Raw genomic sequence first — 23,121 nt, 5'->3', positions numbered from 1 at the left:
ACGATGGTTTAACTTAACGCTTCGCTGTTATTTGCTTAGTATTACACATATTTTCATGAATTTCATTTTATTTTTAGTACTTCTCTACTGATTTTGAATGAATTTCAATTAGGTTTACTTTGCTTTTGAGCCTGACTCGACGTCAATATGTGGATCTGAAACAAAAAAAAATTTTAGTCGTTTCAGTTTGATTATGAAGCGGTGAAATGTACAAAGATTACAAAAGATAAGACCTTTAAATTCATAAAAATTGATTCATGAATGCCTTGAGACTCTTTTTGAAGATAGAAAAATGCATGAGAGAATTCAGTGAACTCATCTTTTGTAATTTCCTACTTCACAAAATTATGTGTGATAAATATTGAACATTTACCATCGAATTTAAATGTTGGGAATTTTGTCATATCAACACCTGGGCCACCGCCATACTGCGTCGCAAGTCTGTCCAGTTCTGATTTCATTTCTCTTTGGGTTTCGGCCGTTGGATCGACCATTTTTCCACCGCTAGAATTTAATTTCAAGATTATTTCCTCAAACTTGAAATACACGTGAGAAAATTTCAATTTGTAGTATCCACAAATATTGAGGGCTATTCAACAATTTACAAGTCTACTAGGTACAATCGAATCACGGAATTGGAGGTCATGACTGAGCCAATTCAGAAGAATTTCAATAGGCAATATTTAAACGAATGTAAGTCAAGGATTCACCAGATTTAAATACATTAAATAATATTTTTAAGAGTTGTTTCACAATTACCTCCAAAATCAATGGAAAATACCCAAATGGTGAAGTTATCAATAGAGTAAACCCATTTTCCATTTACCAATAATTGCCAGGTCAGTATCACCGAAATTAAGAACTACAAATGATTACACTAAAAATAGAATACTCACGAGCTTTTAGACTTGTACTCTCTGATTTTATCAAGGAAGAGCTGTTGAATAGGATCTGATACTTTTTGCATGGCCGGTGCCATAATTCCAATGTTACGTTTGCCGACCTCTGGAAGGCTCCTGAGCACTCGTGGAGTAAACATTATTGCTGTAATAAAATTAATAAAAACTAATTAACACTCAATTCTAATTATTTCCCATTATTTTTCGCGATTATATAATAATTTCACTCGATAGTTGAAAAGTGAGGTTATGTTTGATCAACAGTAACTCCAAAACACTATAAACTTTAAGTATCGGTCATTAAACTCAAGAGATTTGGTACCAAAGTCGTAAACAATTCAAGCAAATGTCACTCTGTATGAGAAATTACTTATTTCGTCGATAAATTTTTATATTACCAGAATTTTAACTTTCAATCAGCTGCTTTTTGACGATCAATGGCTGACCAGTGCTCCTACTACAACGATCAGTAACAATTCTAATGATTGGATTATTATATTTTTGTAACAATAGATATAATGTTTTTTTAACGAAAATATCTTCAAATATATTAATTAAAGAATCTGCGATTTTTTACATTCCTGCCTTTGTTCAATATTTCTGCGAAATCATTGTTTAGATATTTTTTGTCCACCGTAGTAACTCCAAATAGCCTCGAAACTTGGTTTCTATTTGAACAAGAAAAGATGTTATCAGCCAAAAAATAATACAATTAAATTAACAAAGTTTCTAATAATTATCTGTTGTTAATTAAGAGAAAAACGTAGAATCTACGACATTTTGCTCTCAGTGTGAGGGATTAAATATCGAAAAATCCATGTTTTGTTAACATTTCTGTAATGTATTGATTGTTCTTCAAAAAAATATGATTATTCAAAACAAAGTTATCAAAGTTATTCCTCAATTGTTTATTATTATTAGTACTACTAGGTACCTCTGAAAAGTCAAATTTCTAATCTTCAAATAGGCTGCAAATAACATTAATATTACCATCTATAAGATCCCATTGTGCAGAATAATGATTTTTCATTACAGATACGTTACCAATGTTGCAATCGATCAATCACTACCATTCGATTAAAAAATTAACGACTATTGTAAATAAAAGTTTCAAAATAAAAAAAAATCATCAAAAGGAACTTACTCAGTAATCTGACAGGAACAGAGGGAAATGAACTAGACAATTGCAAATTTTGAGAATATCTTCTTCACATGATGATAATTAGGCCCCCAAAGTCCTATCGTCAAAGGTCCCTCATCTCCAGGACCAAAAAAATCGCTCGAATCTGCCCCAGGACTGTAACAAAATAACATAACCCTCAATCCTCCTTTTCCACATAAAGTCAATCGATTGCTTACACTAGCAATTAATTATAGCCAGACTGGAACAACAATCATAAAACATTTAACCAAAAACCGCCATCTGCCACCAATGCATCCCCCTCCCCTCCTGCTCCACCAATGCCACCTCATGCCGGTTCGGCTTGGCAATGGGAGGGGATAGACAGAGCACAAGAGCCTCAACTCCGTTCCCTCGCCCCCGCTACCAAGACAAACCCGCTCGTTTCATTCTCGTTTTAGTTTCATTCATGAACGTCGCGGTCACGACGCGAGGGCACCAGCATCATACCACTCACCTTCAGTTTTTTTAATTTCTTTCATTACAATTTATTTTCATGAACCAATACGCCCAGTGCATGTGTTAGTGAAAAATAAATAAAGTAAACAAGAAAGTAATAAATAAATCAGTGCAGTGTCGACAAAACGAATGAATTCAAGTGTTTCTAGTTATTAAAAATATCTCTCACGTAATTTTCCTCGTTGATCGTTGGTGTTTAGAATAAATAAAATAAGAGACTGTTGGAAATAATCTCTGTTGAAGTACCAGTGATACGTAAAGTTGGATCATATCTCAGGGGAGGACAGAGAGGAGCGGTGAATAAGGTATTACATTTGGTAAATTCTTTATTGGACTTTGTTATTCATTGAATCATTCAATAAATTTTCTGGGAATTCGATTCACATGATTCAGAATATTTAAAGTCTTGTTTGTGGTACGATTCAATCGGGTAAATTGAGGTTCCGTTAATTTTGGGAAATTTTACAGCTTCAATGGAGTTGAAATTGTCGCAAAGTGCTCCGATCAATTGTGGATTGCTCAATATATAATCGATAATTATTTTTTAAGAGATTATCATCGATGATATCAAGCTTGCGTTAATGTCAAGCATCGGGCTTGAGGGGGATAAATATTCTCAATTGCGTAATGATTATGCAGATAAAGTTATTCATTGCTACATGACATTGGTAATATCTAGGTTCAATTAGCAATAAATAATTTTAGAAAATTGTGTGTAACAGTAATTACGGTAGTCATTGAACAAATGAAGCGAAGTTTGGGGAAAGTCGATGATAAATTAATGGATTTATCAAGTGCATCGAGATGTTCGATATAAAATATTTATTTCTATTTTATTTGCCCACAACTGAGGTCATTATTTTATTACAAATATTTATATGTTTTTTTGACATCGCGTGTGATAGATCGAGTCTTGTGTGAATCGTTCTGGCCCACTCGGTTCGGTAATTATCGAATGAAGAACCGGGCGTTTGTTTCAATTTGTGGGCACAGCGCACCCCTCAATCCGATATTAAACGCAATTGATGGGGTAGGATAAACATGAATTATTTCACTGTTTGGAGTTTTTATAATTTTGAATTTTCATCTTGATGGGATAAATTACTGGAGTTTTACTCTGCAGTTTTTATTTATCTTTTTGTGAATTTTCTGGATTCTCTCGGCATGGCAACGCCGCGGGGCTCAGGACGCCTCTCTCGGTTTTCTGTTGGTTTCAATCTTTGGGTCTTCGGGTTGTCTCACTCCTTGGTGATGTGGTGAAGATAGAGCATGAGAGGTGGAGCGAGAGAGAGAGAGGATGAGGGACTGGCGGCTGAGAGACGAATGAGGGGCAAAGGGATGAAAGGGACGGCCTAGTATCCAAGAAAAGATCCATGGCTCTCTTTCTTATTTTTTGGGGGATTTTTTTTTCTCCTCTTCCCTTTTCGAGGTTTCTTTGGGAACTGTCGCTATCCTCGACGCTCTTCAAAACGCATGACGAACAGCTTTTGTTGGGGACCTGGCTCAACACTTTCCAATCATTTTCTTGCTTTCAATTTTTTTGCGAGTTTTGTTTTAAGGCGGGGAGAATGGAGTATGTTAGTGTGGAAGGGAGAGTTAAATTTTTTTAACAATAATTCTGAGGTTTTTGAGAATTTAGTGCAGGTCTCGGTGCAGATCATATCGTAGTCTTTTTGATGATGATTGGGGATTGTCTACTGCAGTCGAATTACATTTTGTGAAGCATTATTCATCATTTAGGACCATTCATTTTGTTTTTAAAGTCGTTGTTGTGTTAAATATTTACCGACAGTTTTTAGTTTCGAGGAATAATTACAGAAAGTTCATAAATTTACATGATTCATAATAGTTACACTGGAGAATGAAATTATTTTTTAGATGTTCATACATAATGTAATGAATCAAGCGAGACTATGTGCTGTTAAAATACTCTACTTTAATCTGGAACGTTTTATAGTCCATAAATTTTCTGCAGAGACTCGCGCGACAGAAATCTTAAATAAATAAACACAAATGTTTGAACTCTCGAGGGAGGGATATTATTTTTTAGATATGCAATCGATTTTTGGTAACTTTCTGAGTATGAATAATTTCGTTATGACTCTGACCAAGTGCTTTTTGCGGCGGAATCATTAATTAGTTATTATCATCACTGATCGTAATTTAAAAAAATGACAATCATTACTTATTCATTTCTATTATTTTAAAAGATTTTTAACGTCAACGAAAGATGCAGAAAATAATGTCTTCATCTATTTCCATAGAGATATTTCAGAGATTTTTGAAATATTTTTTTGGTGAATCTTATGGACTATATCAGGGCTCCAGACATTTTCGTTTCAGGACAATTTTCTATTAAATTAATAGTGAGCGATTTCTTGTTTTTTGTTTTGAATAATGCCGACTATAGATGTTCATGAAGATCTATTCATTCGATTTTTCTTAAATTATTTTTGAATGCATGATTCTAGAGTAATTTTCCCTCAAAAATATCCCAGAAAAAGCAAATGCTTCATAAATACCTTGTGTACAAATATTTTCGAAGATCAAATCAAGTGACTAATTTTTTTTCCATCGAATGGTGCAGACAAAACGATGAAAATATTTGAGTAGAAAAAAATGAGCCTTCATATGGGTACATGAGGGCCTCACGACTGACGATGTAATTTAAAAGGTTCTTGAGTTGAGGATAGCCTGCCCGCATCTGTATCCTTGAAGGTTTTCCGAAGGGGCCAAAAGACAATGTTCCACTCGAAATCTTAAAACTGTTTCGGTCTTCAGTGCATCCTCTATGTTTCCGTTCTAAAATTGAAAGAGAAAATATTCATGACGAAATTCTTGGGGAGTCTGTTGGGCATTTTAATTTTCTTTACACCTGACTGCGGGGAATATTAACTCTCTTCATCTTTTCACGACAAGTGTTGAGTTCTGAAATACAGTAGTTTTCGTATTCGTGGAGTAGAGTCTCTGTGAAGCAGATGATAAGATCTGGATTTAAAGAAGCTTTGCTCCTTTAGTAAATTCAAAGGTTATGGAAAGCTACAGAAAATTTTTAGAAAAATAGCATTTGGCATCGTAATCTTTTTTTAATTGAATTATGGCTTCTGTAAACTAGAGTTGAAAAATTAGAATTTGACACAACGTCTTATGAGAAAATCGACGTTTCCGTTGTAGTCAAAGATTAATTTCAGAATTTTTAACCATTTGACGAACAATTAAGAATTTTTTGACACTTCGTAGAAGATAATTGACCTTTTGGGAAATAAGTTCCATTATTTGTTAATGAGAAGGAAACGTTTGAAAAAATCTCACTACTTTCCGAAATATAGTTTAGATAATATAATATTTTTGTGCACAAGCTAAAATATTTTATAAAGATTATGTATCAGCTGTTTCTCATATTGAAAAATTTAAAAAAACCGACATTACCGCCTTTGCATTGAATAAATGAATAGATAATTACAAAAAATAATGTGCAAATATGCATGAATCATTAGTCAACCATACAGCTTATATGTATGTATATATGCATATATATATTTAAATAATAATGTTTCCATATATATTCAATTTTAATTAAATGGGTTATTATATTCTACTGAAAGTTTAAGCCTATGCTCGACGAAATAGATCACTAACGCGAAACGCTCCATTGTTTTTTTAGATAAACAATTATCGTTTCGTAGGATGACAATTTCGTCTCACCATGAATGAACAAATGAAATGAATCGATAATACTTGTTGCACTATTAGAGAGCTGAAACAGGTGAGCAATATCTGAGCGATTGTACTCACCCCTCGGTGTAGCGAATAAAAAAGGGAAGTGGTTTTTATTATTATTTTTTTGCTCTCGAGTGACTGCCTTTGGAGTCATCCATCCGGACAGCCGAACAGATCAAATGTTTACTACCTGACCTACACTCAATCCTCGTGTTATGTATGGTTGTCTGCCATCCGTATCCTCAACACCGCAGGGGTTGACTTCCCCATTCCCCTCTTCTGCTTTCTCGAAAATCTTCTCGGTTTCTTCTATTTTTTTCGGTCATGAAAATTGGTTTTCCTGGGTGGGAATGATGAACAATTTGAGGTGGGACATTTAACTGGAATTCCAAGGAATCCTAAAACAAGAGTCAACATTCTTTAACTGATAAATTGAGTTGTCTTCGTACTGAATAAAATTTTTGGGCGAAATATGTGATTCGCAGATTTCAACGTAATGATTAAATTCCATTTTCATTTGACTTTGTCTTATTCTTAGTCAAATGAATAGAGTGAATACTCTATTTTAGCGACAAAAATCATTTGATCATAAAATATGAAGTTGAAGAATGAACAAAATTTTTGTATAATACTGCGTCATGGCCGACGATCAGACGATGTAGATGATGATAATTATCGGTTAATTATCGGTCCTGGGATTCCCTGTGATAAGCTCGATGATAATAACGAGAAAATGGATCGATGAAAATTTGCGATTGCCAATGTGATAGAGGGGACTCTGCGCGTTTTATCTCGTGAGTATTTTCGGTAGGTGTGATGAGAAGCATCTGTGTGGGATTTTCCCCGAACTGTTAGACCGAGTTTTTCTCATCTCATTGGTGGTTCAGTTGAATCGGACGAGACGCAATGGCTAACGGGATTCTACACACCCAGAAAACGGGAGTAATCTGTCGTGATTCTTTGAGAATATAGAAGAAAGCGTTACAATAACAGGTAGCACTAATAGGAGAGTCTGCAAAGTTAAAGTTGTTGTCAAGTGGATTAAATTTCCGACATTTTCTGATGGGATTTTTTTCATAGATTACCGTGATGATTATCTTTGAAAATTTCCACAGAATAATTTTGATTTCCCGGTTCAGTACCGGTGGAAATATATTTTACTGAGAGACTTTTGTTATTGAAAACAATTAAACATGTCCAAGTTTCTTTAAGACCCTTCACACGATAGATTCAGTAATTTTTGATCGCCAAATTCATCAAATAAATTGTGTCCGAAAAATCAGAAAAATTATGAATATTCAGTGTCATTAGAAATCAATTTGACACAGACTAAAAGCTGACTCGAAGGTAGAGTTCCACTTCAAGATCAAATAATATTTAAATGGACGCTCTGACATTTCGTTATGAAATTAGGAAATTATTTTACTCGAGAGCAACTAAAGTACATGGATATCCTTAATTGATTATTCATCGATTATTCAGGCCGCCTGGGACCCACCGCAAATTTCAAAAGATTGTGTCACACTATCTCCCATCCTCACCCAGCTACTCCTTTATTATTTTTTTCATGAATGATATACACGATGGAAGGAAAAAGGTGTCCATGTATATTATGTGTCGAGTTTAAAGCCCGTGAGAATAGCCGATGGCGATGGAACAGTGGATGCAAGAGATTTTTTTTTTCTCTTCTTTTGGGATGCAGTTTGTATATGTATACCGAGGGCATCTTTTACACAGCCACCTACCATCTGTCGTACGGGTGGTGTCTGGGTAACCCGATCCTGTCTTCGTGCATCATCCAAGGAGCCCTGGATGTCCCTAAAAATTCAACACTTTCGCTTATTCAATATTGATCATAGGGGTATGACAGATTTTGTAAATTATTATCGTTATGAATCGCTTGAAATTTAGAAGAGCTCATACCCAAACCGAAAATTCAATCAAAATTATCCAAAAAAATCGATAAATCTGAAGCACAGTGTTGTTTATGTAAAAATAACTGAATGAACATAGAACGAAGAAAAACGTAGTGTTTTAATGTCAAGAGTCCGTTCGATTTTAGCATGAAAGTACGTTTTTAGAGGTTAGACATTGGTCTTAATCGATTGAGATTTTTTAAACTTCTTTTTTTACTTAATCAGACCCAAAGTAATTGACATAAAAATTACCAATAGATTCAGCATAGTTGATAGTATGTCCGGTTATTTTTTCACCACTTTTATTGCCTCTCATTTCATCGGAAAAAAAAATCGAAAATGGGCTGCTCGATGCTCATTAAATTTCATAGATCAGGAGGAGTTAAGTGATGAGGTCATTATCTCATGGATCTGCTGTGATTCACTCTTAAGTTCACTTTATTCTATTGAAAACAAATGTCAGCTGTTAATCAACTTGACACCGGTGTGATCTGTATCGGTAAATCGTTATAAACGGCCATTTTGCAAGTGTGAATATGAACTAGATGGCGTGTCCATCAACTCAAGGTGCAGTAACTATTCCCGCGTATTTGGTGGCATCAAGATGGCCGATCTGTGTGCCCCACTAATCGGGAGAAGTGTTTTATTGGATTAACAAGATTTGTTGTTAATTTAATCGAATATCTAGTACATTAACACGAGATACGAACAAAGATTGAATTGACTTCACTGGATACTATCGACCGACTTGTTCTATCAGTGAAAATCAGAAAAAATGGACGTCGGCGTTGGCATTTCGTTGGAAGCTGGAAGAATTAATATTTCGGAAAATACGTGCTGTAAAAATAAACCAGCCAGGAACTGGCTGCAGTTCCTGGTTTCTTTTCCACGGAAACAAATATCCTTTGGATCAGGTATATTTTTTAGTTATTTCTAGTACATTCGTCTGTCGATGCCAATAATGAGATTAAAATGATTTTCTCATGTCTATTATCTACTGTAAATACATGAGCTGTTTCATTAAATGCTTAGCAACAACGTTTGCAAATATTTATCGAAAACGTTTGTAAACATTTATCAAAAACATTTGTAAACGTTTATGGTTTTTGGGGACGTTTGTCTGTAGACTCAATATCTTGAAAACGGCCACTAGGTGGCCGTACTGTAGTTAAGTACCTGACGCCTAGAGGGGATTAACTCATCATTGCGTCATATGCTACTGTTGTTGTTATGATAGCCGCCATTACGCGATCAGATCGTTGCTCTTTTGTTTGTGCGATAGGTCAGTGAATTTGGTGCAATAGTTTGTTATGGGTGGTCGTTATTATGGAATAATGGCTGGAGCAGAGTTATTTTGGAGACGAAAGAGGTAAAGGGAATTGACAATGAGGGAATATTGAACAAATAGAAGAGACTACAAGTCTAGTGAAGTGTTAACATTATTGCACCTGCCATGATGTTAACAATTCAAGCAATTGCTGAGAATTCTTTACGGCACAACATCTTCGTAATATTTTATTGGAAGTTTTTCTGGGATTTGTAACAAATGGGACATATTAATATTACGTTTTTGTGTTAGTGGATCTGTTCATAGCAGATTATAAAATTGTGAGAAAGTGAATGTCTTATCGATCGTACGATTGATGATCAAATGCGATTGAACGAGGCGAGGTTAGAATCGTGGTTTATGGATTCTCATGACATAAACATACTTGAAATAAATAGAATAATATATAATAATATGAATAACACATAATAAAAAAGGATAAATGCAATCAATATTGAAGTTTTCCGAAATTGGCAGAAATTTTTCTTTTACGTCCAATCCAAAATCGAAGACTTTGTAGTTGCAAACAGAAAAAATACCTCTACAACAATTGATATGTGCCCTTCAGCTCTCTAAATAAATAATATAAACAATATTGGATGGGTTAAGGGGAAAACCTATTCTTTAATTATTTCACACAGACTGAGGAAGATTTTGTTTCTTTATTTGATTTTTATTTTCATGATAAATGTGGTAGATTTAGAGAAAGAAGATTTTTTAATTCTTCTGGGATTCAAATAAGTTAGTTAACTGTAGTAATGAGGGTCACTAGTGATTTTTCGTGGAAATTTTTCCACATCACTCATCCATGTCATCCCATTTTCAATTTTTTAAAAGAAATGTGGGTTAATGACTGAAAATGTAGATATACGTGGGATGAAAATATTCTATCCATTCTTTGTGAAATGATGATCTTGAAAAATGGTGAGAGCGTGGGAGAGACTTTTGGGCATCGGATTTCGAACTTTTGTTCCACATGTGTTGCACTGATGCTGTCCAGTCACTCTTGACTCCTATTGCAGGCTCATATTTTTCCATAATTCGAGGAATTTCTTAGTGCACCCCTGAAACAATAATAATGCAAATTTCCTCTTAACAAAAAAAATGCTTTAAATGAAACTCTCATTCTGTTTTATTTTTCAGATTTAAAAAATGGACATCGAGTCCTCCCTGTATGATTACGAGGAGGAGGACCAAGATTTTTACGAAGAAAACGTGGCCAGGAAGGGTTACCCTATTGACCATCGTGCACTTAAGGTAAGTCAATAAAAAATAAATCGTTATATGGGAGAAAGTTCTTCTGGAGTGAAAAATTATTCATGAAAGACTTATGAGGTGGGGCAATTTTAACTGCAGCATATGTCATCAATCGAATTACCACTAGAACTACTCCATTAAATACAGTAGAAAAAATTATTTCTACCCATTATTCATCTGCCCCTCATTACACCTTCTTGAAACATCTCCAACCTTCAATAAGAAAAAAAAGTATCACTGACAAGTTTATTTATAAACCAACTCTCCATTGATCCAACCGCTTTCAAACAATGTCGTTGTTGCCTCTAGTCTTCATGCTCAATTGGCGTACGTATATAATTAAATTATTATTTACGACTAAAGATAATTAACGCGAGAGTATTCCTGAAGGACCGAAATGAAAAAATGAGTTGAACAAAATTCAATTGCCGAGTCGGTGAGAAATACGATAGGAAAATTGACAAATTGAATGATACAAGTTTCATTAAAGTTTCGAGTTTAATTCAGACAGTTATACGTTGAGAAGAGCTGAGCATTCATGAATGAACGTAAACTGTCTCTGTTACGGTTGAGAGGGGAAAGGGCTGTTTCTATCGCACTTGGAGCTAGCCACCATGTAGTGGTGTGTGCAACGATGCCGAGAATCATCGAGTGAATATAACGAACGAACAAACACCCACTTACAAGCGTTCCTTCTTCGATGTTGTAACGCACTTATACGATAGTTGAGTTACTACCGGACAATCCATATGCGTTTTGAAATTCTTGCGATATTATTTGAGAATATTTCTCCTGTTTAAAAATTTCTTTTTGTAAAATCATTCCTCCATTTCAACCGCAAGCTGAATGAATTTATTGGTCAAATTGTTTGGCGGTTGGAATTTTTTCTCATTGAAAATCTGTAGAATACATTTTTTTTAATTACATTAGTAGACTAACTATTATCTCTTATTTTTCATCCGAAAAAGGAACTTCTGTCAAAATTCTACATCACGTCACACCCAAGTCGAATATTTTAATCCACAAAATAAAATACAAAATTAACAAAGAGGGAGTGAGATGTAAAGTAGGTGGTGAGTCTCGGTAGCAGGCGAAATATAATGCATATAATATGAAAGACGTGTAAGAAAGACCTGGGGATGTGGATGAGTGTGTGCGTTTGATCCGGGTGTTAAGAAAGACGAGAAGAAGGGGCGATGGCTATTTACGGCCTCCTGTCCCTCTTTATGTATGCACGGGATTTTCCTTTTCATTTGTACGTTATGTCGTGACTTTAAGCGTATGAATTAAATCATAACATTAGTTTTTCAATAACAATCTTTGGACTTGGGTACATTAGGACAAGGGAATAGAATGATGAATTGTGGTCTGGATCATTGGGAGCTTTATTATCATTGTTACCGTTTGATTGGAATTAATGGCTTCTTTGTTCGGGATGTGAGATGAATGGAGCTTAGGTAGCTCTTCTTCTGAAGCACTGAATTTGTCTGTTTTCTTGGTAATAATATTGATGGGAGGGAGTGGTCTAGGAAAAAATTTTGATAACTTTCGTTAAAACTTGTCATTGTTTTAAATTTTTTTATGTGGATAAATTTATGAAATTATTTATCTTCTCAGTAATATAGTTATTCTATATTTTTTCTATCTGGGCTCGATTTATCGACTACAGATTGAGTGGTAATCGAATAATGATTGACTATTAAGTGGTGATTGACCGGCTATGGACAGGTAATAGAGTAGCAATTGACTGGTGAAATATTTACAATTCCTCGATGGGAATTGACCATTTGACGAAACTCGGACCAATAGTAATCTAGCTAAGCTAAGTTCAAGTTTGGAATCCAAGCTCATAGCTTCCTTGATTTTAATGCTGATTCAAGTTGGTTGACGTTCAGACGTTCCGCTGGATCCAAGCTTGGATACCAGGTGAACATGATCCAGGCGCAGGCCAGACCAGTCTTGATCCAACCTTGAACATTGAGTTGGATCTGCCCTGGAGATTGAATCGTTAATTTATTCTTCAACTTATTGACAGTGTAACACCGAGCTTGGCTGATTCTTGGCAACTCCATAACATCAGGCTGGCTTCAAGCTGGGAGCTTGACGACGTGGAATCTCAGGTTGATATAAGCTCGCATCCATAATTCAAGCTTGGATTTCCTCACCTAGGTTCTGACAGTCGTTGATCATCTCTCAGTTTTCTTTACATGTGGTCGGAGGTCATTGAACTGTATGACTAATTGTGTATTCTACTTGCTTGGACAAGCTTGTGGGGTGGATTTGAGATTTCAGGCTCTGGGTATTTCAGGAAAGGCTTTCACGCAGCCAATTGTTTTGTAGTTGATGGACACCATCCAAATTTGTGAATTTGCGGTTGTAAAGAAGCAAAAAAGGCTAGAAATGTCACACGTTCGGAGAAAGTTCGGAATTTTCACGGTATGGCTTGACGACTAAATCAATAATAATTCTACGACCTGGAAAATGCTCCGAGTCAGATAGATTTGAGTGGCGCGATCAATTAATCAGATTGAAGGGAACGACCGGAGAGGCAAATTCCGATTCAGTGAGAATTACCACTAAAAAATCATTCGTCTATTTTCAGAGGAATGAATGGATGAATGAATGAGTGAATGGGACTATCTGTGTGGTTGGGTGATTAAAATGCTCGGTTGGTTGTGTGCATTCTCACTTCTTGGATCATAAGGTGCTTTCATTGGATTTTCATTCTCGTACGTAATTTCGTATGTCTTGATTTATTCGGTTATTTCATGTCGGTCGCGCGGTTCAGTGGAATATTATTGGTTTTCAGTCTCTCATCCAAAGTGCAAGGGATTGAATAATCAAGGGCGAATTTCAGAGTGACTTTTTTTGGGAACGGATACTACTTGAATATTTTATGAACATACGCCACGATAACGGTATTATCGGAGGATTATTCCGCCACTTGACGAGATTTTTTAATAATTCATGATTATTAATGGGAGGCAACTGAAAATTAATTTTTCATTGCAAATCAAAATCTGTATTTACTGTTCTTTTTCTTATATTCAAGAATATTTTCTTTACAAATGAAAAGTTTTTTATTTGTTTTAATTGAGGGAATTGAAGGTATCAAATTTGGTCGTTTTAAGTTTATGTCATGTAAATTATCTACTCGACGCTTATTGTTTAAATTTTAATGGCGAATAGCTGAAGAAAGTAGTTGTGAAATGATCACTTTCTGGTTGAGATTATCAGTTTTGAGTTTTACATGGAAATTTTGGAAACGGGTAAACGTCTTTAAATGGAGTGTCGAGGGTTTTTTTAAACCAATCGTTGGATAGTTTTGTAAGCAAAAATTGATTGGGGTAGAGACCGTGTTATTGAAAATATCGACAGCCAAAAAATATTCAATCGATTAATCATTTTGGGTTTGAGGAATAATTAGAGGAAATTTAGAAAATTAGATAATTAAGAATAGTTGCAATGTTAAAAAGTAGTTTTTTCACAGCAGAATAAGCGACTTATTCGGTTCAAGTTTTCATAATAGCCTTCAGGAATTTGACAATTTTCTCCTCGAATCTCATCGGTTGAGATTCAGTAAAATAAAAAATAGAAACATTTGAGCTTTGTGAACGCGTTGGTGCGACAGGGCGTGTAATTTCACACGTTGTACGAGTGGATAGCCGCATATACATGTATGAAGAGTCGAACCATCCCGTAAATGGCAGGGATATGCTGTTGGCAATTGCGATTGCGATTAACGATTGTACTTGACGGTCGTAGGACGATCTGTCACATATTTTACCTATTTTTTTTTTCGATGGAGGCAAGTGCTCGTCTTCCCAGCAATTTATTTCACTCCATATTTTTTCCCGGGGCGAGGGACATTAGCGTGGATCATGGAAAAACTATGCAGTTATTGTTGAACTAGCGAGGGTAAACATTCCTTCAATTTTATTGAATAAAATAAAAATTAAATAGAACATTAATAATCATGAATTATCTGTCGTGGTGCAATAAATTCACAAAATTGTTTGACAGCGTAACTTAATGGTTAATCCTATTACGATGAAAGCTACAGCTAATTTGACATTATGTTACATCCAATGTGATTACAATTATAATTTTTTTTCCTGTCGTATAGTACATAACGACATTGGTTACGATCCCATGACTTCCCTTGGACAAACGATAATCGTACGGAAATCGTCAACACACTTGGTAGCCCTGTTTATTCAACGAAACGTTCAACTTCCGCTGTTAAAAAAAAAATTTTATCCACCCTTACTACCCTCTTTATGTTTGATTCATTTCCTGTTAGATTAACAACATTTTTTTGACTTATAAAATTTTGAGGTGCGTGGGCTCAGTGATTTAGTCGTTTGTGCACGCGAGCACTCAAGGGCGACGCGTGAAAAACGAGAAAGTGATTCACGCCAATTGGCAAAGTACAGAAATTAGTGGGACAATTTTGTTGGGAAGTTGTGGCGAGTGGGGAATGAGTTTGATAATTTTACATCGTCTCGTGACTAGTCTGAAAATTAGTAAGTTTAGTCGCAAGATGGGAGTGGAATTTTTTGGGGACAATTGGCTTTATGTAGAAATGTCTTTTGACAATTTTTCTGGGAGACAAATCCGTCCATTAAAAAAAAAGGGTAACTTTTTTTGTTGGCGATTTGTATATTCTCTGTTATATATAAATAAGCGAACGAAGTACATTAATGGAATTTCATTTTTATTTTTAGTTTTAGAACGCAATGTTTTTAAATTAAACATTTTTTCACTCGAAATTAATAGATTTTGAGCACTGGATTTTGTCGATTTGTAATTCGAACGTATATTATACTCATATTATCTCTCAACTGAGAATTGAATCCTATCAGTCACTAGGCATTTCTATTAATAACGAAGAATCAATCATTTTCAACCTAATTCTAATATCCAAGTTATGAAGGAATAGTTTAAAACAATGAATGAGACAATGTGTTGAATTGCGCAAATATCGAAAAATATTTCACTTCTGCATGGATAATTTCAACTGGTATATGTCAAACCTCAGTGAATAATGTAACTCGCTCGAACATGTAGAAACCAGTATATAAACGTTAGTTATTAATAGTTTTTTTATAAATAGAACTTTTTAGTCTCGTTAGTTCTGGCTGTACTGCGCCTGTAATTTTGCAATTTTCTAATCTGCGATTCCCTTTCCAAATGAAATATCGATGAAGTAACTTGGATAGTCCTCTGTCAATACTCATCTCGTCTCATCTCATTCGGTTTACAATATCTGAAAATTTATATATTTCTCTAGTCCAATTTCTTCATTACGTGGAATCAATACATTTCATTCAGCATTTCATAAATAATTCCGTGAATAAGGTCACGAGAGCTACAATCATCCGTGGAATGATTCGCTGTTATCGGTATCATTTGGATACTCGAGGTCTCCACTTGGTCGATACAGTGAGTCGTTGTTCGAGGAAAGATCATTTAATGAGTTTATATCTCTCGAGTAATAATTAATCACTCGGTTTTTTTTGCATTTCACACCATCAACTCAGTCAAAGGAAAAGATCATCGACCTTTTCTAGAGACTCATCGGTGTATTCAGTCTAATAATAATAATTTAATCCGATTTTTGGATGAAAATTTATGGAAAATTTCATAAAATTGATCGATTTAATGCAAAACGTTGGGTTAATTGTTGTCTTTGGTGATAGTGAGGTTTATTGCCTTTTAGAGCAACAACAGAATTTCGTTTCCACACAACTTGGAAATAGAATGACACTTTTTAACGTTTGTTGGCGATTTTTTTCATTGTGAAAACATCTCACACAAATAGATGGTAAAATTGAAAATTTTCCACTCGCCTTTGTCATAGTGAAAAATATGGCTCTGTTGGAGACATTGTTTATTCAATTTTATTTAATCAACTGATATCTCGAAATCACTATTTCACGGTATATTCTTCATGTTCCTTGGTTTTGGACATCTGCTCAATAAGAAGAGTACGTGACGAAAAAACTGAAGTATTTCAATAAATTCCAAATCATTGCTTCCAATTAAGAAAACCATATTGATTCAGTTTTTCCATGGTCTCAAACCACTTGAATAAATGCAATTTTATTGTTGAAACAATATACAATACAGAACCAACGTGTTTTCTTTTCTCCATGGTTTCGGTCTTGAGTTCGTAATCGTAAAAAATACATGTTGTGTATTCACGAGATATTGAAATAATTGTTCACTGATTGACAATTAGGCTCCAACACTAACGCACTCGCTGTATATTCTTATTCAAATCATGTGAATTTATCAGATGATCTAGTACAGATGACATGGTAAAACTGAGGTTACTCTTAATTATTAAATTGATTTTCCTCTCCCTCATCAGGCAGCAAAGTACGAACTTCCCGTCCAGAGGTGTTGAAAAAATCACTTTCCGTCCAAGGACTACATGCTATACTGTTTCGACCCTCAACGAAAGAAAATCAACCCTTACTGAATAAAGAAGATTCAATTCACGAGAGCCCTGTGCACATTTTATGGAGAAAAAAAAATATAACATAGTTCTTCACATGCTTCCAGCGATTAGTTTGCTCAGCCATTCATTGCGTCACGCCAACAATCCCCTACATGTGTACATGTGACTTGTCAGTGTTTCATTCAGTTTGTTTCGCCTCATGAAGGTCAAGCGGTCGTGCCACGATGTTGGATACACTCGACTGGTGTCTCTCTCTCTCTCTCTCTCTCCTCCCCTCTTCCATCACTTTTTTTTTCTACACTTTTCATCCCTAGTTATACTGTCCTCGTTTGCACTTTTGGTCGTTATTCATCTCTCTCTCTGTCTGTCTTCGGCGAAAGACACACTAGTTTGTCTTGATTGGTTTTTTCAATCGTCTTTGTTGTATACGTTGGACAGTTGCCCTTCCTTTTAGCCATTGGGAACCAGTTGGTCGTTCTCCAATACCACCTTAACATGTCCACTGTCTCGCCAACAACTCGACTCTCCTCTTTTTACGCCAGGGTTCTCGGTTCATTCATGCCCAACGTTCAATGCTCATTACATATCACGTTTATTTTTTTATTCGTCAAAATATATATTTCTTTTTCTTGAAATGAAATGTTGGTGAATTCGTAGAATAGATGGAGTAAATAGCTTTTTAGTTTTCCCTAATTTTTTATAACTCCAATGATGTACTGGTAGTTTATGTTTAATGTATACCATTTTGGATTTTTACATTTTGTTCCCATGACTTATTCCTGGAATTATCAATTACAATCAGAACTTGACTTGAAGTAGTTTATAACTTATTTAGGCGTTCACATCGAAATCTCTGGGATTTGCTTTGGAAATGCTTATGTTGAGATCGTTAAATATGTAATTGATGAAAAGTATTAACCAAAAATAAAATAACATTGAAGGGAGTAACTCGATGTTCTGGTACTTTTCCTAGCTGTTGGAGTGATACATGATGGAGGAAATAATCCGGTACAGGTTGTTACGGTGCATTCAAGGAGATGAGTTGGATGTAGGGGAATTGATTTTAGAGTTGTGATAATGTTTCTGTTGTAGTACTAGACCTGTTAATTAATAAGTTAATATCGTGGGGAATGGGAATTAGACATTTGTGCGATTCAATGATTCGGAATCAGTTACTCGAGTTGTGGAGATTCTCCTGATTACAAATGTTTTTATAAAGTTGATAAAGTTTATATAGTTAATGTCAGCAAAATCGTTCGTCTGTAATTTGTATGTTATTTATATACCATTGGGCTATTTGATTTTCAGAGTTAGGGAATTAAGGTAGCTCTCTCCACCTTTTTAGTAAATAATAAATAGTTTAGTACAAAACTACCGAAATATTTTTGAAAACCCTATTATATTTTCAATCGTAGTTTTCTTCTGAATTTCATTATCGTTTCTGTTTTAAAAAAATTGAAAAGAAATTAACACAATTGTACTATTTGTTCATAACAATGACATGTTTTCAAAAATTTCAATACTTTCCGAAATTTAATCTAGATAATACTGAACATGTACGATATTTTCCAAATTTTACTGATGCAATTAGTCGGAAAATTTCACACCTGAAAATATTCAAAAGCGTTTTACAAAACTTTAATTATGAGTTTACGTCGTAACATGTGACTACTATTATATATTCGATGATTTGGAATCTTAACACATACTTGTTGTTTCAATAATCGCAATTTTTTACTTATTTCAACAATGTAGCGACTGGTAAAACAAGGTAACCCGATTTCAAAAGAGGTGCACGAACTATAATTGAAATCATTATTGTCATTGGTAGCTCTGCTGTTCAAACAAAGCCACTGAATTCGTCTATATACTGATCTATTACAATTTGACCTTAGAGATAACCAAATGAATTATGGTATCCGCCACTCGACTGTTCAATCAAGTTCATAAACCTCTGAAAATCCAAATTAATTTTCGTTGATGATTCCCGAAATTTATGCTTTTATTGAAAATTATGAATATTTAATATTTAATTTTTAATATAAGACATTCAATGTTTCAATGGAATTATCATTTTTTTCATTTTCAGCGAGATGCACGTGGATCAAGTGGCATATTGGGATGTGGAAGCCTCGGTGGTGGTGGAGTAATGATGATAATGGCAAAATACATGAAACAGGAATTGACCTCTGATGCAGAAGAAGAGGGTCTGGTACCCACTCTCCCTGGTAGATTCACATCAATGAGAAAGGTACCATCTCTCTCGGACCTCTCTGATCCAGACAGCTCGTTGGGTAAGTAATTAAATCAACAAACTATGTTCATGATTTCTGTTTTAATATTCTGCTTCGTTCGGACATATTTGGTGCCACGAAATACGAGTCGTCTTCTCTTATCTCCATAAAATCGTTGAGAATAATGAAACGTTAACGTTGATGATATGTTAGCATAATACGATCACGAGCTAAGTAAGCATTTATGAGGATTTTTGTTAATAAATGGAGAGAACGAGTGGAACTTTATTCTTGTCAGTTGATACTGATACGATATTAGATCGTCGGATTTAGGCGTCGTTTACACGATATTTTACGAATACGTGTGAGAGGACGATGGGAGCGGTTTTACATGTTCCAAAATTAACGCGATTTAATAGTCTTGACTTCACGAGAATATTGATTTACTGGGATTCATTCATGATTTTAGTTTAGAATTATCAAATTCAAAAGTCGATTCTCACTGACTAATTTATTGCACTCAGTGCACTGTATTATTTATTAATCCAAAATGTGTTCAATAGCCTCATTTTTAGTGACATCGTCAATATTAATGAAGCCACTTGAAGCATGTTTAACACAATTTTTAATGCGTATCGTTAATAATTGGGAAACGTGACCGTCAAGGTGATGAAAAAAAATCTAGAAAAAAACATTTAATCGTTTTAATTGTGATGGGGTACTACTTGATGACTCTGCAAGGAACGTAATTTATCATATTTCCCCGAGATAACTCGGTAATGTTGTCACACTAAAAGAGGATACATTCATTTAATTATGAATTTTAATTAGGGAATATTCATTATTAATTCAAGGAAAAATCTTATATTTTTATTCCACTGAATTAAGATTATTAAACCACTGTAGTGATGTGTCCTCGTTCCTAGATTACAGTTAAAGATGAAACAAAAACGTATTTGACAAAACGCCCCGTTGATCCACACTTGGTGTACATTGAGCGATCAAAATATAGCGAGAATTTACGAATTGGATAATCAGCAGCATCCTCATTAACTATCCCCCCACTGTTACATGTACGCCCTCATGCTTCCCTTCCTACTCTCTACACAATCTATCTCTCTTTATACATCAACTATGTATATTATCAATGCACTCTAACGACTTTAATGTCTCGAGCTTACAACTAATCAACTAAAAATTTTCCGCTTAATCATTACGTACATTTTTATCATCAACGAATTGAAATATATAAATCAATATTTTTCCTATTATCATGCCTAATTGTAACTGTGGGGGAGGTAATGTCGACTTAAGTGTTTTCATTATTCATTCTATTAAACTTGCTCTATCCTTAGATCGGTATTTTACCGACCGGATACGGTTTTGAATATTTTCTGATGCCAAATTTGGCAACTAATAGCATGAAAAAAAATTGGTTTGTCCATAAGACAACTTTTTTTTTAAACAAAACGATTATTAAGTGGCGAAGTGGTGAAGCAAGATAAGTTGGCTTATCTCTCAGTCGAATTTTTGAGCGATGTCTCCGAATCTAAGAGAGATATCGAAATTTTTGTCATGACATTTGTTGTAGGTCTCAATTCGCTTCATAAAAAAGGTTCTCATGAACATTTGGCTATCTACTCTAGATTTCGAGATATTCATAAAAAAATGGTCAATTGGCAGAAGTGACTTATCGCGTTTACCACTTCACTACTGATTTAAATTAAAGAGACAGTTACACTTCCAAATGTCATGGAGTTTTTCAAATTTTGTGGAGTTTTCGATAGTGTTTGAATTTATTCGAAGGATAGAGCTACTTTAATGCATTGGTTTTCGTTGTGCAACTCTGGAAATGGCTATCCCGTGCCTGCAAGCATGACCAGAAGTTGAGAGTTACATCCGGTTGTGTATGCCTGGTGTTCTGGCAAGTATCCCCCATGCACTGTCACTGTCAATGCTTCCAAGCTTATGTGCCTCGAAAGTTCATCCTCGAAATCTCGAGCCATTAACTCCTTCCATCGCTGTAATTCCAGTAGTGAAGTGATAAAACGAGACTTTGGACTGGTTTGGATTGATTAGTTTTTGATAAATATCTCCGAATGTAGTAGAGATACAAAAATTTTGATAATCGCCTTTTTTGTGGAGTGAATTGAGAACTACAATAAATAATATAACAAAAAATTTGGTATCTGTCTTAGATTCGGAGTTATTGCTCAAAAAGTGGATAAATTCAGAGATGTCAACTTATTTCGTTTTACCCCTTCGCTACTGATTTCATCTCAACTTGTCAAAATGTAAAATTTGTAATCCTTCGCCACTATTATTGGTTCTTTCGTTCGTTATGGACAGGCGGGGTGGGTACATCCGTTGAGCTATTTTTTTCCCAGCGATATAATGTGATGAAATCGATCCTTTCCCTGGGTGTCTGGTGAATCAAGAATGGAGAGAAAAAATGTCGGTGTGAGACAATTTCAACCTAATTCAGTGCTTTTATTTATGCAACCTATCGTAGATTTTCAACGGTGTCTTCGAAAAAAAACCACCGGAAAGTATCAATCAAGATATTTTATTTCAGTTTGGATCTATAAAAATTCCATTCATGAAGGCTTTATTCCAGTCTTCGATGCTTGTTGTTATGAAATCTATTTTATCTGCAACTCTCTCAATTAAGATTCAATTTGCCACTTAACTTGTGCTTCACAGCACAAAGGATTCACTATATCCAGGAGAATTTAAATATATTTATTAGGAATATGGAACGAGAAATTATGGTTCTATCCGGAGGCAAATGTCACCAGAAATCAAAACCTAGTCTTATCAATTCTAAGAAACTTTAATGATAGCCAAGATTTTTTTATAACTTAACTGAGATCATATTCTACATTCCATCACATTTTCAATTAAATTGTATGAGAACAATTCAACACATAAATTATGACAATCTCTAGTAATTGAAATTGTATTTGAAAACGAATAATTGTTGTTTCCAACAATTCTTGTTTATGAATAAACAATTGAAATTGTTTGACTACCGGAAATTTTCGAACCTCAGGATTTTGACTCCTTTTATCAATTAAAGAAATAATTAAAAATGAAAATTCTTCATTTCTCCCTCTCTCTTCATAATGAAAAATTATAAATCTTTCTTTCATTATTACAAACACCATAAATTCGCGCTGAAAGAGTTGAATGTACGGCGGGCATACACTATGAGAGAATAACGTGAAAATTTTATTTTTAAACGCCTTCTGCTCGCATGTATCTCGTTAAATGTGGCGTTTAAATTTTCCCTCTGGACGCACCGTGCGCGTGAATAATTCAACACTCTTGCTTTTCCGCATTAGAAACAAATCTTCTGCCAAGTATCTGTTTTGTGTATCGATGACGAATCGTTTTCATTGTTACATGATCCTGAAAATTGATATCGAGGGAGGGATTGATTCAAAAGACGTCAGAAGAGAAAGAATGTTTTACGAAGATGTTTATAACCATTGTACGATGGAATTGTACTTTGCATAATGTTTCTATTATTCCGTATAACCTGGTTTTCTTTCGTTAAAGTCGATAGCAAACAGGAAAAATCGGAGTAGTTTTCTTTTCATTAGAACTTTTATTTTCACATTTTTGATAACATAATCGCATGAGGCCCTCACCCTCCGTCAA

General features: G+C 34.7%; 2 protein-coding genes and 1 long non-coding RNA gene across 7 annotated transcripts in view; 1 reads left to right on the top strand and 2 right to left on the bottom strand.

Annotated features, from left to right (window-relative positions):
* Positions 1–7: 7 nt before the first annotated feature.
* Positions 8–1,456, bottom strand: LOC135160381 (ATP synthase-coupling factor 6, mitochondrial-like). The gene is made up of 4 exons (XM_064116876.1): positions 1,298–1,456; positions 897–1,044; positions 374–504; positions 8–155 (listed from the first exon to the last, which is right to left on the bottom strand). The coding sequence occupies exons 2-4, from the start codon at positions 1,037–1,039 to the stop codon at positions 115–117; spliced, it is 315 nt and encodes a 104-aa protein (XP_063972946.1). The 5' UTR covers positions 1,040–1,044; positions 1,298–1,456; the 3' UTR covers positions 8–114.
* A 1,016-nt stretch (positions 1,457–2,472) lies between these two features.
* Positions 2,473–23,121, top strand: part of LOC135160377 (ETS-like protein pointed) — a 107,483-nt gene continuing 86,834 nt past the window's right edge. The window contains exons 1-3 of one of the 4 annotated variants that reach the window (XM_064116866.1): positions 2,473–2,843; positions 10,645–10,758; positions 19,314–19,518. In XM_064116866.1, the coding sequence (XP_063972936.1) occupies positions 10,654–10,758; positions 19,314–19,518 (310 nt within the window). In that variant the 5' untranslated portion in view covers positions 2,473–2,843; positions 10,645–10,653. Of the gene's footprint in view, positions 2,844–8,793; positions 9,089–9,397; positions 9,544–10,644; positions 10,759–19,313; positions 19,519–23,121 lie in introns of those variants that run through there. The other 3 variants (XM_064116863.1, XM_064116865.1, XM_064116864.1) reach the window with 3 other exon arrangements.
* LOC135160382 (uncharacterized) lies at positions 2,863–8,686 on the bottom strand. 2 transcript variants are annotated; one of them, XR_010298549.1, is made up of 4 exons: positions 8,427–8,686; positions 8,004–8,076; positions 5,061–6,656; positions 2,863–4,066 (listed from the first exon to the last, which is right to left on the bottom strand). It is a non-coding gene; the product is annotated as an uncharacterized LOC135160382 (long non-coding RNA). The 2 variants fall into 2 exon arrangements; XR_010298548.1 differs by having other exon boundaries at positions 2,863–4,036.

Source organism: Diachasmimorpha longicaudata, chromosome 3 (assembly GCF_034640455.1).
Source record: "Diachasmimorpha longicaudata isolate KC_UGA_2023 chromosome 3, iyDiaLong2, whole genome shotgun sequence".
Lineage (NCBI taxonomy): Eukaryota > Metazoa > Arthropoda > Insecta > Hymenoptera > Braconidae > Diachasmimorpha > Diachasmimorpha longicaudata.
This window is presented reverse-complemented; position numbering and strand designations above follow the sequence as displayed.

Bases quoted from the DNA above. Each gene is read 5' to 3' on its own strand.
- LOC135160381 (XM_064116876.1), bottom strand. From the start codon at position 1,039: ATGTTTACTCCACGAGTGCTCAGGAGCCTTCCAGAGGTCGGCAAACGT. The intron at 505-896 runs GTGAGTATTCTA...ATTAAATTCTAG, and splicing joins GAGTACAAGTCTAAAAGCTC to CGGTGGAAAAATGGTCGATC. The intron at 156-373 runs GTAAATGTTCAA...TTTTTGTTTCAG, and splicing joins CCCAACATTTAAATTCGATG to ATCCACATATTGACGTCGAG.